Below are 16559 nucleotides of genomic sequence, written 5' to 3'. Positions count from 1 at the left end.
TGGGACAATCTTCGAAAGAGAAACTGATTGGAATGCTTGTACTTGTATTATATATGAGTAAGGTCCCTGTTTTCATTTAGCTCATTATGTGAACTTCTAAACGTTTAGTATACGAGTAGGACATACCTCTCTCAGACAGTCTAGTCTAGTCTAGTCCTTATTTAGACTGCGGGGGTAAAGGGACTTTTCAGTCTCATCCTAGCAGTATAAATGAGGTATATTCCATTCTAGTCATTAGTGAATGCCGCTCTCACAGATTTCATTGAACCCATCATCATTATCAAGTACATATTTGGCAATGTGGTTATACGATGAGCCCAGGTATGGTGTTATGTATAATTATAGTATGCTGGAGCCGTACTGCATCATGCCAGATAATGACAATATGGGCTCGTCTCTACAGGGTGATTAGAAAGTCTACAGAGTATCACACGTTTTTAGTGCTCATATTGTTCATCAGTCAGTATCGTGCATTTCAAATCTCCTGTACATATTTCACTAATGACTGATATAAGATACCTATGTATAACTAATTGCTGAATGTGTAAATCTCCTGTATTGTGTTCAGTGATTTTTGTACTTTATTCTTTACAACAGAACTGTACCTACATATGGTAAAGTTGGGACAGGGGCTGACAACCTTGTAAGATTAATAAAGGTTTATGACTCTAATGAACTTAACATAATTTAAATAGACAGCCTCTTTACAAGGCACACAATTAAGGAGCCCGGTAGCGCTCCGCCCTCCAAGTCAAGAAAGTTTGACCGTTCCATCTAGAAAATTGACCTGACCCTAAATAAGCCTATGCCTATAACCACAACTTTCTAAATCATTGTCCTCCAAAATTTGAGGACATATGAACTTCAACTCCGCAATCAATAAGAAGTTTAATAAGGCGCGAGCGTACGCTTTGAGTTTGTAACTCCGTGTGTGTACAACTTGTAAAAATAAAGTAAACAAGGATAGGGAACGTAAAAATCAATGCAATGTTAAGTAAACACGAGATTATAAATGCATTGTGATTAGTGTTAAGAGATCTACAGATACTCCATGTGGATATAGAGGCAGCTTCGCCAGTCTAGAGTAAGGAATCTGTGAAGCGTATCTTAGCTACATGAGTCTATCATGCGCCTGTGGTCTGTGTGTTCTATTAGTAGGGCTAGGTTCATTAATGCATCTACTCGGTGTGCATGTGCGTGTGTTTACCAGGTAAATGACGAGTAGTACATTACGTCTATTACACATAGGAATATTTCCAACTACCGGAGTATCAGTCGTGATGAAAATGTTTTTGAATTTTAACCAGGAGATTCTTTTGTAGACTTATTAGAAGTTGTTGTTGTAACGTGTGTTTACCAGGTAAATGACGAGTAGTACATTACGTCTATTACACATAGGAATATTTCCAACTATCGGAGTATCAGTCGTGATGAGTGATGAAAATGTTTTTGAAATTTAACCAGGAGATTCTTTTGTAGACTTATTAGAAGTTGTTGTTGTAGCGGCGCCTCCTCACAAATCCTCCTTGTCCATGTCCTCATCCAGTAGACCCAGGAATGTAGCTGCCTCCTTTGGATGGGTCCATAGGTCCAAAGGAGTTAGGCCGAGGTTTACCAAGTCTGATACGGGATTGAGTTCAATCCGGTATCTTGCGAGGGAGCCAAGATCAAGGCAAGCAGCATTAGCTGGTACTGCCCCACACGTAGCAGGAGTAGTAGAAATACTTGCGCCCGTCAGTTATCCTCAGGAATACGTTGCGAGTCCTGGAAACAGTTTAGAATAAATTAATTCCTGGAACTATTAAAAGGTCTGAATGTTAAGGACTGTTCAGGTTGAATACACAGTGGAATTGGATTTTCAGCATGCAATGTAATGAGGAGAATTCCTCAATCCATCTGTTATTCCTCTCTCGTTCTGTAAAGGTGGTTGCGGGTTCGTTTCCAACTGAGGTATCCTCATTTCTTCGAGAATTGGACCAAAATAACTGAAGTGGAAAAAAGAAGCAGAAGCTTAGGTTCCTCTCCAGCCTTTTTTTGTGGAGGATGGCTACATGGTTCCTTGAACAAATTTTTACTGACATAATAATTAAAAATAGCTGCATCCCCATACATATCAATGTTAATTTGAGGCAGTACACCTGGCCCTTGAACAAAAAATTGCAATAAGTAGCAATCAGTGACAAATACTAATATACATGATGTGAATGTTGATCCACGTTAAAGCGCAGTTTAGACTTTCTAGAGGTGTTACAGTGACACTCATTTTTCCGCAAAGTTGTGCCAATGTGTCACATGTCTTGAAGGACAAACACAAAATGTACTTTATGAGACACCCATTTTCCGGCCTACTATGTAAAATAAGGTACGGTCAGTTTGAATTGAAAGTTACAGCCCAGCACGAGGAAGATGGTGATGAAATTAGCATAGAAACGACCTAGTTCTGAGTCATCAGGTGGATGTAGGACAGCGGTTCGTAGAACATTGAGTAACACCAAGTTTACTTTATGTGGTTAGGTGGAAGAGCTCTCTATCTTGAGAATCCTGCCATTCTAAAGAAAAGAAAAATTCATTAATAAAAAAAAATCCTATTTGTCCTATTCTGATCTGGTATCTACGAATAAGCGGGTCAGAAATAACAACTAAGTCTGAGAATCGCTGGTCTTGTGCATGATATCGGGTCAGAAATAACAACTAAGTCTGAGAATCGCTGGTCTTGTGCTTTTGGTCCATTGCCAGTAGGTGTAAATGATTTCAGCATGATATCCCTCATACATTATACAAGTTCGTAGTTTTGTATTCGTACACATATAGGTTCGTATTCGTATTCCGTTCGGTGACTCATGTGTTCCAACCGACATCAAGTCAAACAACTTCGTCATCTTTTTGGTACGAAAGACAAAAGCCCTGTGGCTATGACCAGGTATATTATTATGGTTAGCCGGGCACTGGTTTCGCCAAAGTGGAAAGTGGTTGAACCAGCTTGTTTTTTTCTTTGGTGCTTCTTTAGGCAAGTTTTTCCCTCGTGTTAACATAATGTAAAATGCCTGAAGCACCGGCACCACTGGTTCAAGTAGGTATTGTTATTGACCTGTACTCAATAAGTTTTCTTTTCTTTTGTCCTTGTCAGATTAATAATAATATATTATTGTTATAATATTCGGATTGGTAGTATTTATAAGATTGAATAGACATTTGTTTTACTTCCAAATCGCCTATGATCCCATGATACCAAAAACCAAAATCTAGTCAGATCTAATCAGGTATCTTAAGATCTTTCGTATAGATTTTGCCTGTTCCATACTTTCATGTCTCCTGTAGTCCTACTCGTATGATTCACCTGTTGTATGGACCGAGTGGTATATTAGCTATTAGTATGCTAGGATCGTCATCCCAAGAACCTTGACTAGTTTGGTTAGCCCATTAGATGACGAGATATTTCTCCGTATCGCATAATACCTTCTACGAGTACGGTTGAATTTAGATACCATCTGTAGTGTACATTTAGACTCAGTAGCTGAGTACCATATCAGATGTTCACTTATAGATACCATCTACCGTCTTGTTAGTGGTGTTTGTTGATATCCTATTGATAGTTTAGCATCTGCTTAGTCCGGCAGTGGCTGATGTTCGATCATAGCTTATTTCATATGCATTTAATAATTATGCATACCTATGTGATGGAATGGAATAATCAGTCTCTATGTATCTCTGGCCAAACCCGATTGTTAGGTCAGCCACTTACTTTCAGGTAGACCTGACAGGTACACCTGATCAGGTCCGTCCGTCAGGTCTACCTGATACCTCATGAGCACACACACTATCAGTTACACCTGATCAGGTCCGTCTGTTCAGGTCTACCGGATAAGCACACACACTATCAGGTAGACCTGATCAGGTGTAACTGTCAGGTCTACCTGATAGTAAGTGGCTGGCCGAAGAAGTCGGAAGCTTTTTCCGCCACTCACGCCTCTGTTCCGACAGATTAAGGGTCTGCCAGATAATAGGAGTGTGAATGGCCTACAATATTCGTCTCTATGTATCTCTGGCCAAACCCGATTGTTAGGTCAGCCACTTACTTTCAGGTAGACCTGACAGGTACACCTGATCAGGTCCGTCTGTCAGGTCTACCTGATACCTCATGAGCACACACACTATCAGTTACACCTGATCAGGTCCGTCTGTTCAGGTCTACCTGATAAGCACACACACTATCAGGTAGACCTGATCAGGTGTAACTGTCAGGTCTACCTGATAGTAAGTGGCTGGCCGAAGAAGTCGGAAGCTTTTTCCGCCACTCACGCTCTGTTCCGACAGACCAAGGGTCTGCCAGATAATCGGAGTGTGAATGGCCTACAATATTTGGAGAATGAATTGAAGGGTGGATTGATTTTTTGTCTCTATATTTCCTCAGAGGAACTCTGAAAAATTTGTGTAGATGATTGTCGAGGTTGAAGACAAAAAGACCTTTGGCCAGTTGATGATTTGTTTTGAAAAACTAAAGAAATGTATGAGTGGATTAGTGGGTCTCTAGTTGCCTAATTAATTGAGGTGATTTCTTGAATTCAGACTTACCTAAAAGTTCTCCAGATGTAAAACCCAAGTCCATTCAACCAGAAGAAAGCTGCTAGCGTGCTAATCTGTTTGAAAATATCTGAAAGGAAAATAGAAATGGTTGATTTAGAAGAAAGCTCTTGTTACACCAGTTGTACCAAACCTCACCCTAATCATAGCACCTCAAACACGAAAAGAAATCAACGGTGTTAAATTGGGACTTGATTACTTAAAGTAGGATTTGCTCTACAGCTGTGTTTACACATAGTCGGCGCCGTCGATTGTGGTAAATCGTCGAGGTGAAGAGGAGAATCTATGTTGTCGAGGCAGTGTACGATTTTAGTCGACGTCAATCGACAGCGTCGACTATATGTGGTTGTGTTGACAAAGCTTTATTGAATTTCTCGCTAAAAACAGCGAAAATTGGTATCCGAGGATAGATGGGGCCCAGCCACTGTGGCTGTGGATAGATTAGGGCTAGCCACTCACTAGGTGGACCTGAACAGGTGTCAAGTCTATCTGATAGGGTCAGTTCTACCTGATAGCATTTGTGCTTATCCGGTAGACCTGAGAGACGGAACATTTCAGTCGCACCTGTCAGGTCTACCTGATAGTGAGTGACTGGCCTTACGTGCACGAACTATGACTAGATGACCGTGTACTAATACTCACCGGCAAGCAAATAGAAGTCACTGTCGATAATTTCCTCCGAATATATTCGAACCAGATCGCTCACGTAGGCACAAATCAGACAAATGCTCATCGTAGCGATAATATTGCCCACGACATCTCGGAGCTGAGAGATGCCAAAGTAGGTGACCACAATGACCAGGAGTAGGAAGATGGAGAGGAGACGGAAGGCGGGGTCTACCATCTGCTTGATGAGGGCGTCCGTGTCTTTCCACATGGAGGAGACCTTGGGCAGACACACCATGGCGAACTGGGCCTCCAGCTTGCCCTCCTGGGTTACCACCTGAAATGAGATTATGATGGTTAATTCGAGGGACTTATATCGCCTACACACTGTCAATATTAATGGCAATACGTATTTTCCACTATGTACGTGGGATTGAACCTCACCTATTGATTTTCTGCCAGTTTAGATTATGTCTTGTTGCCCTTGTCCATTTGAGTAATTTTATCTACAGGGTATATTATGCGAGTATACTTATTGCGTTGTAGGGATATCCCGTATCCCGGGAAACCCAGATGTATACCTACATTACCTACCTAAAGAACTGGCCTAATAATCCTATTATTTGTTTGTATTAAACCAAGTTTCAGCCAAACTGTCACACAAACCTGTCACAAAAGAGTTTGGGAAACGATGTGGAATTCATGTCTAGTTTATCCTATTTACGTTATATTTGTTAGTACATATGGGTGATGGGTGACACTGCCCTCACCTATGTACGTGTAAATGTGATGGAATACCCTCAGCTCTGAAATATTTCATCAAATTATTTACGAAGCGCGAGGGAACATGCTTCTGGTGTTCATGCTTTTATTTTTATCCCTTCGGATGGCCTAGGACAATCTTCGAAAGAGAAACTGATTGGAATGCTTGTACTTGAATTAAATATGAGTAAGGTCCCTGTTTTCATTTAGCTCATTAAGTATGTGAAGTTCTAAACGTTTAGTATCGGTACATACCTCTCTCAGACAGTCTAGTCTAGTCTAGTCCTTATTTAGACTCCGGGGGTAAAGGGACTTTTTAGTCTCATCCCAGCAGTATAAATGAGGTATATTCTATTCTAGTCATTAGTGAATGCCGCTCTCACAATCTAGGATTTCATTGAACCCATCATCATTATCAAGTACATATTTGGCAATGTGGTTATACGATGAGCCCAGGTATGATGTTATGTATAATTATAGTATGCTGGATTCGTATACTGCATCATGCCAGATAATGACAATATGGGCTCGTCTCTACAGGGTGATTAGAAAGTCATGCGTACAGAGTATCACACGTTTTTAGTGCTCATATTGTTCATCAGTAAGTATCGTGCATTTCAAATCTCCTATACATATTTCACTAATGACTGATATTAAGATACCTATGTATAACTAATTGCTGAATGTGTAAATCTCCTGTATTGTGTTCAGTGATTTTTGAACTTTATTCTTTACTCGTACAACAGAACTGTACCTACATATGGTGTTGGTACAGGGGCTGACAACCTTGTAAGATTAATAAAGGTTTATGACTCTAATGAACTTAACATAATTTAAATAGACAGCCTCTTTACAAGGCACACAAAATTAAGGAGCCCGGTAGCGCTCCGCCCCGCCAAGTCAAGAAAGTTTGACCGTTCCATCTAGAAAATTGACCTGACCCTAAATGAGCCTATAACCACAATTTTCTAAATCATTGTCCTTTAAAATTTGAGGACATACATATGAACTTCAACTCCGCAATCAATAAGAAGTTTAATAAGGCGCGAGCGTACGCTTTGAGTTTGTAACTCCGTGTGTGTACAACTTGTAAAAATAAAGTAAACAAGGATACGGAACGTAAAAATCAATGCAATGTTAACTAAACACGAGATTATAAATGCATTGAGATTAGTGTTAAGAGATCTACAGATACTCCATGTGGATATAGAGGCAGCTTAGCCAGTCTAGAGTAAGAAATCTGTGAAGCGTATCTTAGCTACATGAGTCTATCATGCGCCTGTGTGTTCTATTAGTAGGGCTAGGTTCATTAATGCATCTACTTGGTGTGTATGTGCGTGTGTTTAAAGTAGCTTCCGTGGCCTAGTGGGTATCACATTAGGCTTGGACGCCGGACGTTCCAGGTTCGATTCCCGGCGGGGTCAAAGTTTTTTTTTCTTGTATGGTTCTCCGCCTGTTTTCCGAGAGACAGTTATGACAGTCTCAATTTTTTTTTAGCCCAATACCAGTTGGAAGGATTAGTGGTTTGAAACCCTTTGGACGGCCAGTATCAGTATCTGGGCTCCTGCCATGTTTTCTACACTAAAGCTCTATACTCACCCATGATTCTGTTACACTGGGAAGGAGGCTGCAGGAGAGCCCAGGTCGAGTGAGATGGGGGTGGGGTAGTTTGAAGAAGGTGCACGGCGGACGATTCTTGCACCTCGGCGTCCAATAGGAAGTGAGAGAACACGGCCATGAACGACATACAAAAGGTACTGCCCCACACGTAGCAGGAGTAGTAGAAATACTTGCGCCCGTCAGTTATCCTCAGGAATACGTTGCGAGTCCTGGAAACAGTTGAGAATAAATTAATTCCTGGAACTATTAAAAGGTCTGAATGTTAAGGACTGTTCAGGTTGAATACACAGTGGAATTGGATTTTCAGCATGCAATGAGGAGAATTCCTCAATCCATCTGTTATTCCTCTTCAGCCTTTTTTTGTGGAGGATGGTTACATGGTTCCTTGAACAAATTTTTACTGACATAATATTTAAAAATAGCTGCATCCCAATACATATCAATGTCCTGAATGTCAAGGACTGTTCAGGTTGAATACACAGTGGAATTGGATTTTCAGCATGCAATGAGGAGAATTCCTCAATCCATCTGTTATACCTCTTCAGCCTTTTTTGTGGAGAATGGTTACATGGTTCCTTGAACAAATTTTACCGACATAATATTTAAAAATAGCTGCATCCCAATACATATCAATGTTAATTTGAGGCAGTAGACCTGGCCCTTGAACAAAAAATTGCACTAAGTAGCAATCAGTGACAAATACTAATATACATGATGTGAATGTTGATCCACGTTAAAGCGCAGTTAAGACTTTCTAGAGGTGTTACAGTGACACTCATTTTTCCGCAAAGTTGTGCCAATGTGTCACATGTCTTGAAGGACAAACACAAAATGTACTTTATGAGACACCCATTTTCCGATCTACAATGTGTCACATGTCTTGAAGGACAAACACAAAATGTACTTTATGAGACACCCATTTTCCGGCCTATTATGTAAAATAAGGTACGGTCAGTTTGAATTGAAAGTTACAGCCCAGCATGAGGAAGATGGAGATGAAATTAGCATAGAAACGACCTAGTTCTGAGTCATCAGGTGGATGTAGGACAGCGGTTCGTAGAACATACACGGTTCGTAGAACATACACTAGGTTCTTGATGAGGAAGATGGAGATGAAATTAGCATAGAAACGACCTAGTTCTGAGTCATCAGGTGGATGTAGGACAGCGGTTCGTATTTTGTTATTGTCATTTGGATATGTACGTTCCATATGAGTTGCAAAGCAATGATTTATATTTAACATGTTGAAGAGGTCGGAGAGTAACATTGTGTAGGAAGTTCTGCACATTGAAATATCATTTGCATAAATGAGGTCATAATGTTGAACCCTCTGTTCAGAACTGACATAGCTTCCTAGAAGAGATAGTTTGGATATTCATCCAATTACAGGTATTCCAGGACAACCGACTTAGTTCAATGCGTGAGCTTTCATTTTGCGACATACCTTCTTGGGGAGATACAAAAAGTTTCTTATCTCTGGTTTCGAAAGCTCCTTAATCTCCTTATAACTAGGGTTGATTAACTGGTTTACTACTCAAAATGTTTGGGTAAGACCCGGCTAATTGTAAACAGGTAGCCGGGTTAAATCAATTGGCCTACTTATAACCCATTAGTGGGTTTTATATCCCATTAAAGTGGGTTTATTGTGCCAATTTATCAGAGCTATCATCGGAGCTATTTTCATAATTTAATGATGTGAATTCGTATTTCGTACGTAGTGCTACCAATTTCATAGATTTGATGAGGGGTCCTAGAAGAGATAGTTTGGATATTCATCCAATTACAGGTATTCCAGGACAACCGACTTAGTTCAATGCGTGAGCTTTCATTTTGCGATATACCTTCTTGGGGAGATACAAAAAGTTTCTTATCTCTGGTTTCGAAAGCTCCTTCGTTAATCTCCTTATAACTAGGGTTGATTACTGGTTTACTACTCAAAATGTTTGGGTAAGACCCGGTTAATTTTAAAGGGGTAACCGGGTTAAATCAATCGGCCTACTTATAACCCATTTGTGGGTTTTATAGCCCATTAAAGTGGGTTTACTGTGCCAATTTATCAGAGCTATCATCGGAGCTATTTTCTTAATTAAATGATGGGAATTCGTGCGTAGTGCTACCAATTTCATAGATTTGATGAGGGGTTTCCCAGAGATAATTCTTGTTTTTTTTTTTATCTATTAAGTTTTTCCTCCTGCTTCAAATTTACCACAAGAGTACTGGTATAAACTTTAAATCTGCGGATAACAAGTTCAATATCGTTGTTACCTAGTAATTATTTTGTTATTGCGTTTCAAACCAACCTCTGTAGTACGTGGTTAGCGCGGTGAGCTTCAAATCTGGAGGTTGGTTGTTCGAGTCCCAATTCAAGTTGTATAATTCAGCGTAGTATATTCGAGGAGCATTCTAAATTTGTGTTAAGCATTGCATGTCCCCCCTGTACCTCTGTATGTACCTACTATCTATGTACATTTATGTATAATATATCATGTACGTTTGTGTTTCATATTTTCGCAATTCTCGGAAATTTGTGTCAGATTTGAGGTGTGTTGTATTGTGTTTATACTGTCTGTCTGTGTTACTCGTAGATACAGATTACAGATTAGCATTTTGTTGGTCTGTTACGTTTCCGTAGTAGGTAATTTTTGTCTCTATATATCTCTGGCCAAACCCGATTGTTAGGTCAGCCACTTACTATCAGGTAGACCTGACAGGCACACCTGATCAGGTCCGTCTGTCAAGTCTACCTGATACCTCATGAGCACACACACTATCAGTTACACCCCGTGTGTTTACCAGGTAAATGACGAGTAGTACATTACGTCTATTACACATAGGAATATTTCCAACTATCGGAGTATCAGTCGTGATGAAAATGTTTTTGAAATTTAACCAGGAGATTCTTTTGTAGACTTATTAGAAGTTGTTGTTGTTGTTGTAGCGGCGCCTCCTTTTGTCACAAATTCTCCTCGTCCGTGTCCTCATCCAGTAGACCCAGGAATGTAGCTGCCTTCTTTGGATGGGTCCATAGGTGCAAAGGAGTTAGGCAGAGTCTGATACGGGATTGAGTTCAATCCGGTATCTTGCAAGGGAGCCAAGATCAAGGCAAACAGCATTAGCTAATTAAGCTTCAGTCCTAATGGTTAGTACGCTCGTTCTGTAAAGGTGGTTGCGGGTTCGTTTCCAACCAGCATTAGCTAATTAAGCTTCAGTCCTAATGGTTAGTACGCTTGTTCTGTAAAGGTGGTTGCGGGTTCGTTTCCAACTGAGGTATCCTGATTTCTTCGAGAATTGGACCAAAATAACTGAAGTGGAAAATAGAAGCAGAAGCTTAGGCAGTAGAAACTACCTTCAACATTGACCTTGCCTGTGTAACATTATACTTCAGGCTGGGTCTTTTGTTATTGTCATTTGGATATGTACGTTCCATATGAGTTGCAAAGCATTGATTTATATTATGTTGAAGAGGTCGGAGAGTAATTCATTGTGTAGGAAGTTCTACACATTGAAATATCATTTGCATAAGTGAGGTCATAATGTTGAACCCTCTGTTCAGAAGTGGCATAGCTTCCTAGAGGAGATAGTTTGGATATTCATCCAATTACAGGTATTCCAGGACAACCGACTTAGTTCAATGCGTGAGCTTTCATTTTGCGACATATGTACCTTCTTGGGGAGATACAAAAAGTTTCTTATGTCTGGTTTCGAAAGCTCCTTAATCTCCTTATAACTAGGGTTGATTACTGGTTTACTACTCAAAATGTTTGGGTAAGACCCGGCTAATTTTAAACAGGTAGCTGGGTTAAATCAATCGGCCTACTTATAACCCATTAGTGGGTTTTATAGCCCATTAAAGTGGGTTTATTGTGCCAATTTATCAGAGCTATCATCGGAGCTATTTTCATAATTTAACGATGGGAATTCGTGCGTAGTGCTACCAATTTCATAGATTTGATGAGGGGTTTCCCAGCCCAGAGATAATTCTTGTTTTTCTTTATCTATTTATTTTTCCTCTTGCTTCAAATTTACCACAAGATGTACTGGTATAAATTTAAATCTGGGGATAACAAGTTCAGTATCGTTTTTACCTAGTAATTATTTTGTTATTGCGTTTCAAACCAACCTCTGTAGTACGTGGTTAGCGCGGTGAGCTTCAAATCTGGAGGTTGGTTGTTCGAGTCCCAATTCAAGTTGTATAATTCAGCGTAGTATATTCGAGGAGCATTCTAAATTTGTGTTAAGCATTGCATGTCCCCCCTGTACCTCTGTATGTACCTACTATCTATGTACATTTTTGTATAATATATCATGTACGTTTGATTGTTTCATATTTTCGTAATTCTCGGAAATTTGTGTCAGATTTGAGGTGTGTTGTATTGTGTTTATACTGTCTGTCTGTGTTACTCGTAGATACAGATTACAGATTAGCATTTTGTTGGTCTGTTACGTTTCTGTAGTAGGTAATTTTTGTCTCTATGTATCTCTGGCCAAACCCGATTGTTAGGTCAGCCACTTACTTTCAGGTAGACCTGACAGGTACACCTGATCAGGTCCGTCTGTCAGGTCTACCTGATACCTCATGAGCACACACACTATCAGTTACACCTGATCAGGTCCGTCTGTTCAGGTCTACCTGATAAGCACACACACTATCAGGTAGACCTGATCAGGTGTAACTGTCAGGTCTACCTGATAGTAAGTGGCTGGCCGAAGAAGTCGGAAGCTTTTTCCGCCACTCACGCTCTGTTCCGACAGACCAAGGGTCTGCCAGATAATCGGAGTGTGAATGGCCTACATCCTACAATATTTGTTGTACATAATATGAAGGTCCCTCTTGTATACCTTGTCCAAACAGTAGTGGCCCTGTGGGAAGTCGTAGAAGGTCTCATCGCTGTGCGGCAAACTCGGCTCGTTGCCGGTCTTGAAGATGTAATGCCGCAGTTGTCCATCCGGTAGAATGATGAGCTTGTCCGAAGAGCCGGGGTAGTGGTAGATGGGCCACTGTTGTTTGGCCTTGCAGTCCGGCAATCCGATTACTAGCTCGTAGGTGACTTTGACCGGTTTGAATCCTGGAAAACAGATGAAGTTTATGTAAATTAAAAATGAAATTAATTGAGACTTGATTATCGTAGGTGACTTTGACCGGTTTGAATCCTGGAAAACAGATGAAGTTTATGTAAATTAAAAATGAAATTAATTGAGACTTGATTACTTCTTAAAGTAGGATTTGCTCTACAGCTGTGTTTACACATAGTCGGCGCCGTCGATTGTGGTAAATCGTCGAGGTGAAGAGGAGAATCTATGTTGTCGAGGCAGTGTACGATTTTAGTCGACGTCAATCGACAGCGTCGACTATGTGTGGTTGTGTTGACAAAGCTTTATTGAATTTCTCGCTAAAAACAGCGAAAATTTCTATTTCAGACATGGGTTTGTCTCTTTTAATAAAATTTAGACCGTCATGGTTAGTGATAAAGTACGTCTTTGGGATTGAACCTCACCTATTGATTTTCTGCCAGTTTAGATTATGTCTTGTTGCCCTTGTCCATTTGAGTAATTTTATCTACAGGGTATAATATGCGAGTATATTATTTATTGCGTTGCGGGGATATCCCATATCCCGGGAAACCCCCAGATTTATACCTACATTACTTACCTAAAGAACTGGCCTAATAATCCAATTATTTGTTTGTATTAAACCAAGTTTCAACCAAAAAACAGCGAACTAAAAACAGCGAAAATTTCTATTTCAGACATGGGTTTGTCTCTTTTAATAAAATTTAGACCGTCATGGTTAGTGATACAGTACGTCTTTGGGATTGAACCTCACCTATTGATTTTCTGCCAGTTTAGATTATGTCTTGTTGCTCTTGTCCATTTGAGTAATTTTATCTACAGGGTATATTATGCGAGTATATTATTTATTGCGTTGTAGGGATATCCCATATCCCGGGAAACCCCCAGATGTATACCTACTTACCTAAAGAACTGGCCTAATAATCCCATTATTTGTTTGTATTAAACCAAGTTTCAGCCAAACTGTCACACAAACCTGTCACAAAAGAGTTTGGGAGACGATGTGGAATTCATGTCTAGTTTATCCTATTTACGTCATATTTGTTGGTACATATGGGTGATGGGTGACACTGCCCTCACGTGACGTGATAGTACTCACCTATTTCATTGGTAAATATGGGTGACCATAGTTCGATCGTGGCGTTCTTCAGAGCCACACATCTCCTATCGACCATGATCTCACTTGGGCCGCAACATTTGTGCACTTTAACCGGCTTCACTTGTGGCAAAGGTCCTGGAGGTGGTGGAATATGACTGCATAGCACTTGCTCGCTGAGAAAGATCAGGAAGAAAATTGCCAAAGGAGTCATGTTGTTGCGCGTTGGAGGTGTCACGTGTATGCTTTCTCAGATGAAATTGTTTCACATGATAGCTTTGTATGGGCGTGCGTTTCTCCCAATTTTATGGAAACACTGAGCACTGGTAGACTGCTGAGCCACTATTATCCTGGGCACTTAAAGGAGTTCACTTCACATTACCAAGAAAAAGTCAGCAATGAATGCTGCTGAATTGAAATTTCAATAAAACATCATTTTGTTATCACTATCATTATAATGTGATTATTATTTTTTGCACATTAATACATGAATTTGCTACTTCTGATTAGAAGTGCCTATATGATTTGTACCTATAGGAATTAACAATTATGTAGTATACTTTATTGGAGAAAATAATTAACTATTCAATTTGTCTAATAATTTTATAGACCTTGTCATAAATGTGTTGCTATTTATGTTGCTCTGTTTAATTGTTACAGATAAAACACGTATAAAACCCGTTTTATAACCGGCTTGTTTGAACTCATACTAAAAGAACGGTTTAACCTTATGGATTTTTTTAGTCCTAGGTCATTAATGGTTTTTCGTTCAAGAACTTTAAAATCCAGCTCATCAGATATAGCCTGTAATTAAATTCTGTATTTTTGCTTCAATCTTTTTTGCCTATGTTTGGTTTTGTTATTTATTAGGGAAATAAAATAATAATGACTATTAGGTACAAATACTTCCTACGGACAGGCTTAAAGAAGGTTATTTTATTTTACAAAAATCGCGCCTTTTTTACAGAAATAATAATGACTATTAGGTACAAATAATTCCTACGGACAGGCTTAAAGAAGGTTATTTTATTTTACAAAAATCGCGCCACTTTTACAGAGTAATTAACAAAAATACAGAGCAGATAATAGACAAAATAATAGATAAATAGCAAATAATAGACAATCTAAAATGTTGTGATAAGGATTTGTCCAAGGCACACAATTTTATGTACTTAGGGGATAGGGGTATGATAAGGAAGACCTTTCCCTGGCCATAATTCAATGTTCATCTCATCCTTGGGTTCAATGTCCATAAAAAAGCGAAATTATTGCCCAAGAGCCCATAAGGCAATCTCTACATTCTCTACCATTGAACTTTCAAAGTTGGATCTATTTCTATACCTTGTAGGAGCAGATAATAGACAAAATAATAGATAAATAGCAAATAATAGACAATCTAAAATGTTGTGATAAGGATTTGTCCAAGAACAACAACAACACTATATTTATTTTTTATCAAACTATCACAATATTTAATTCACAATAATTATTTTATATTAAACAAAAAAGATAAGTAAGTGTGTCTAAATAATGAATTCGCTTTACCAGCGAATGTTATGAAAATCAGCTGATAGATAATACATATTTTAAAGCCTAATCAACAGTTGATCAAAAACTTTTTGCTGCCTTCTTGGTTTGGGTTTCTATGTAGATGTTATATCCTCTGGTTAAATTGTTACTTTTTATGCTATTGTGGTCCCTGGCTATTATTGTCTGTCCGTGTCGTTTTGGTATTGTGGTCCCTTTGCATTAATTAACGATGTCCACAGTTAGGGTTTCCTGTAGAAGTCTTCTCATCAAAGTTTAAATTAATGTAGTAGATATGATGATGCCATAATCAGGGGGGAATTCGGCTGGGCTTGGCTTGAAAAATAGAACAAAAAAATATTTTTCCCTTTGTTTTTATATTATTATTATTCTTTCTAACCGAGCCTAACCCTGTTTATAACCACTACCTCAGAATCCTTGACAATCGACATAGGTACATAGGTGACTGTATAGTATACCCTATACCCTGTACCATGTACCATCCACTATATTAAACCGAATAAGTCGGCCCCTACCAAATGAATAGAGTACTCAATGACTATTACTATCTAGTCATTGTACTTGAACTTAATGTTAATTCTCTATCGCAAGATGATAATAAAAGTGTTTGTGGGAGGCACAGAAACACAATTTATGAACGCTTGATCAATCAACCAAAACTTTTTGGACACAGAATTTGTTGAGTTCATTGTTTGTTGTCTAAAGCTGAAAAATGTAGGTACCTATTTAAATCAAATTTCTGAATCATATGAGGATGAATTTGATTTCTTCTTTTAACGTTAGGAACTCTAATAGCTAGTCTTTATCTTTAGTTAGATAATTTTTATTTATTTATTCTTTATTAACTCTTTCATTAGCTCTATGCTAATCCCTCGGCTTAACGTGAGTTTCAATTCATTCTGGTAATGAAAAAGATAATACACTTATATTACACCCGGCGATGTAGGTGTAAGTATTACCAAAATGAACACAAACCAATGTAGAAATCCTGGATGATGTTCTAATCCTCGGTTAAATCCAAACTAATGCCGCCGATCCACTTTCTCTTCAAAAAATATACAAACAAAACTGACTTCGCGTTGTCGTAAGACCTCAAAACCGACGCAATTTTGAGGATCCTAAACAGCACGAACTTCAAGTTGAACTGAATCAAAACTTTTTGAAATAAAATATTCTTCCGAGGTTTTTTCTAAACTTGATCTGCAAGCACGATCTTGGAGCGATCCGTTAGTATTACGAGTTTGAAGCGATGGAGTGTGGTTTGAAGGTAGGAGCA

The 16559-nt window shown here is 39.0% G+C and overlaps 1 protein-coding gene across 4 annotated transcripts in view; it reads right to left on the bottom strand.

Annotated features, from left to right (window-relative positions):
* The window catches only part of LOC103517725 (probable G-protein coupled receptor Mth-like 5), a 25595-nt gene extending 9036 nt beyond the window's left edge, over positions 1-16559 (bottom strand). The window contains exons 1-4 of one of the 4 annotated variants that reach the window (XM_026829719.1): positions 16243-16559; positions 13739-14266; positions 12409-12635; positions 5224-5524 (exon numbers count right to left, since the gene is read on the bottom strand). In XM_026829719.1, the coding sequence (XP_026685520.1) occupies positions 5224-5524; positions 12409-12635; positions 13739-13949 (739 nt within the window). In that variant the 5' untranslated portion in view covers positions 13950-14266; positions 16243-16559. The remainder of the gene's footprint in view (positions 1-5223; positions 5525-12408; positions 12636-13738; positions 14267-16242) is intronic. The other 3 variants (XM_026829721.1, XM_026829718.1, XM_026829720.1) reach the window with 3 other exon arrangements.

This window comes from Diaphorina citri, unplaced genomic scaffold, assembly GCF_000475195.1.
Source record: "Diaphorina citri unplaced genomic scaffold, Diaci psyllid genome assembly version 1.1 scaffold1938, whole genome shotgun sequence".
In the NCBI taxonomy this organism is placed as follows: domain Eukaryota; kingdom Metazoa; phylum Arthropoda; class Insecta; order Hemiptera; family Psyllidae; genus Diaphorina; species Diaphorina citri.
This window is presented reverse-complemented; position numbering and strand designations above follow the sequence as displayed.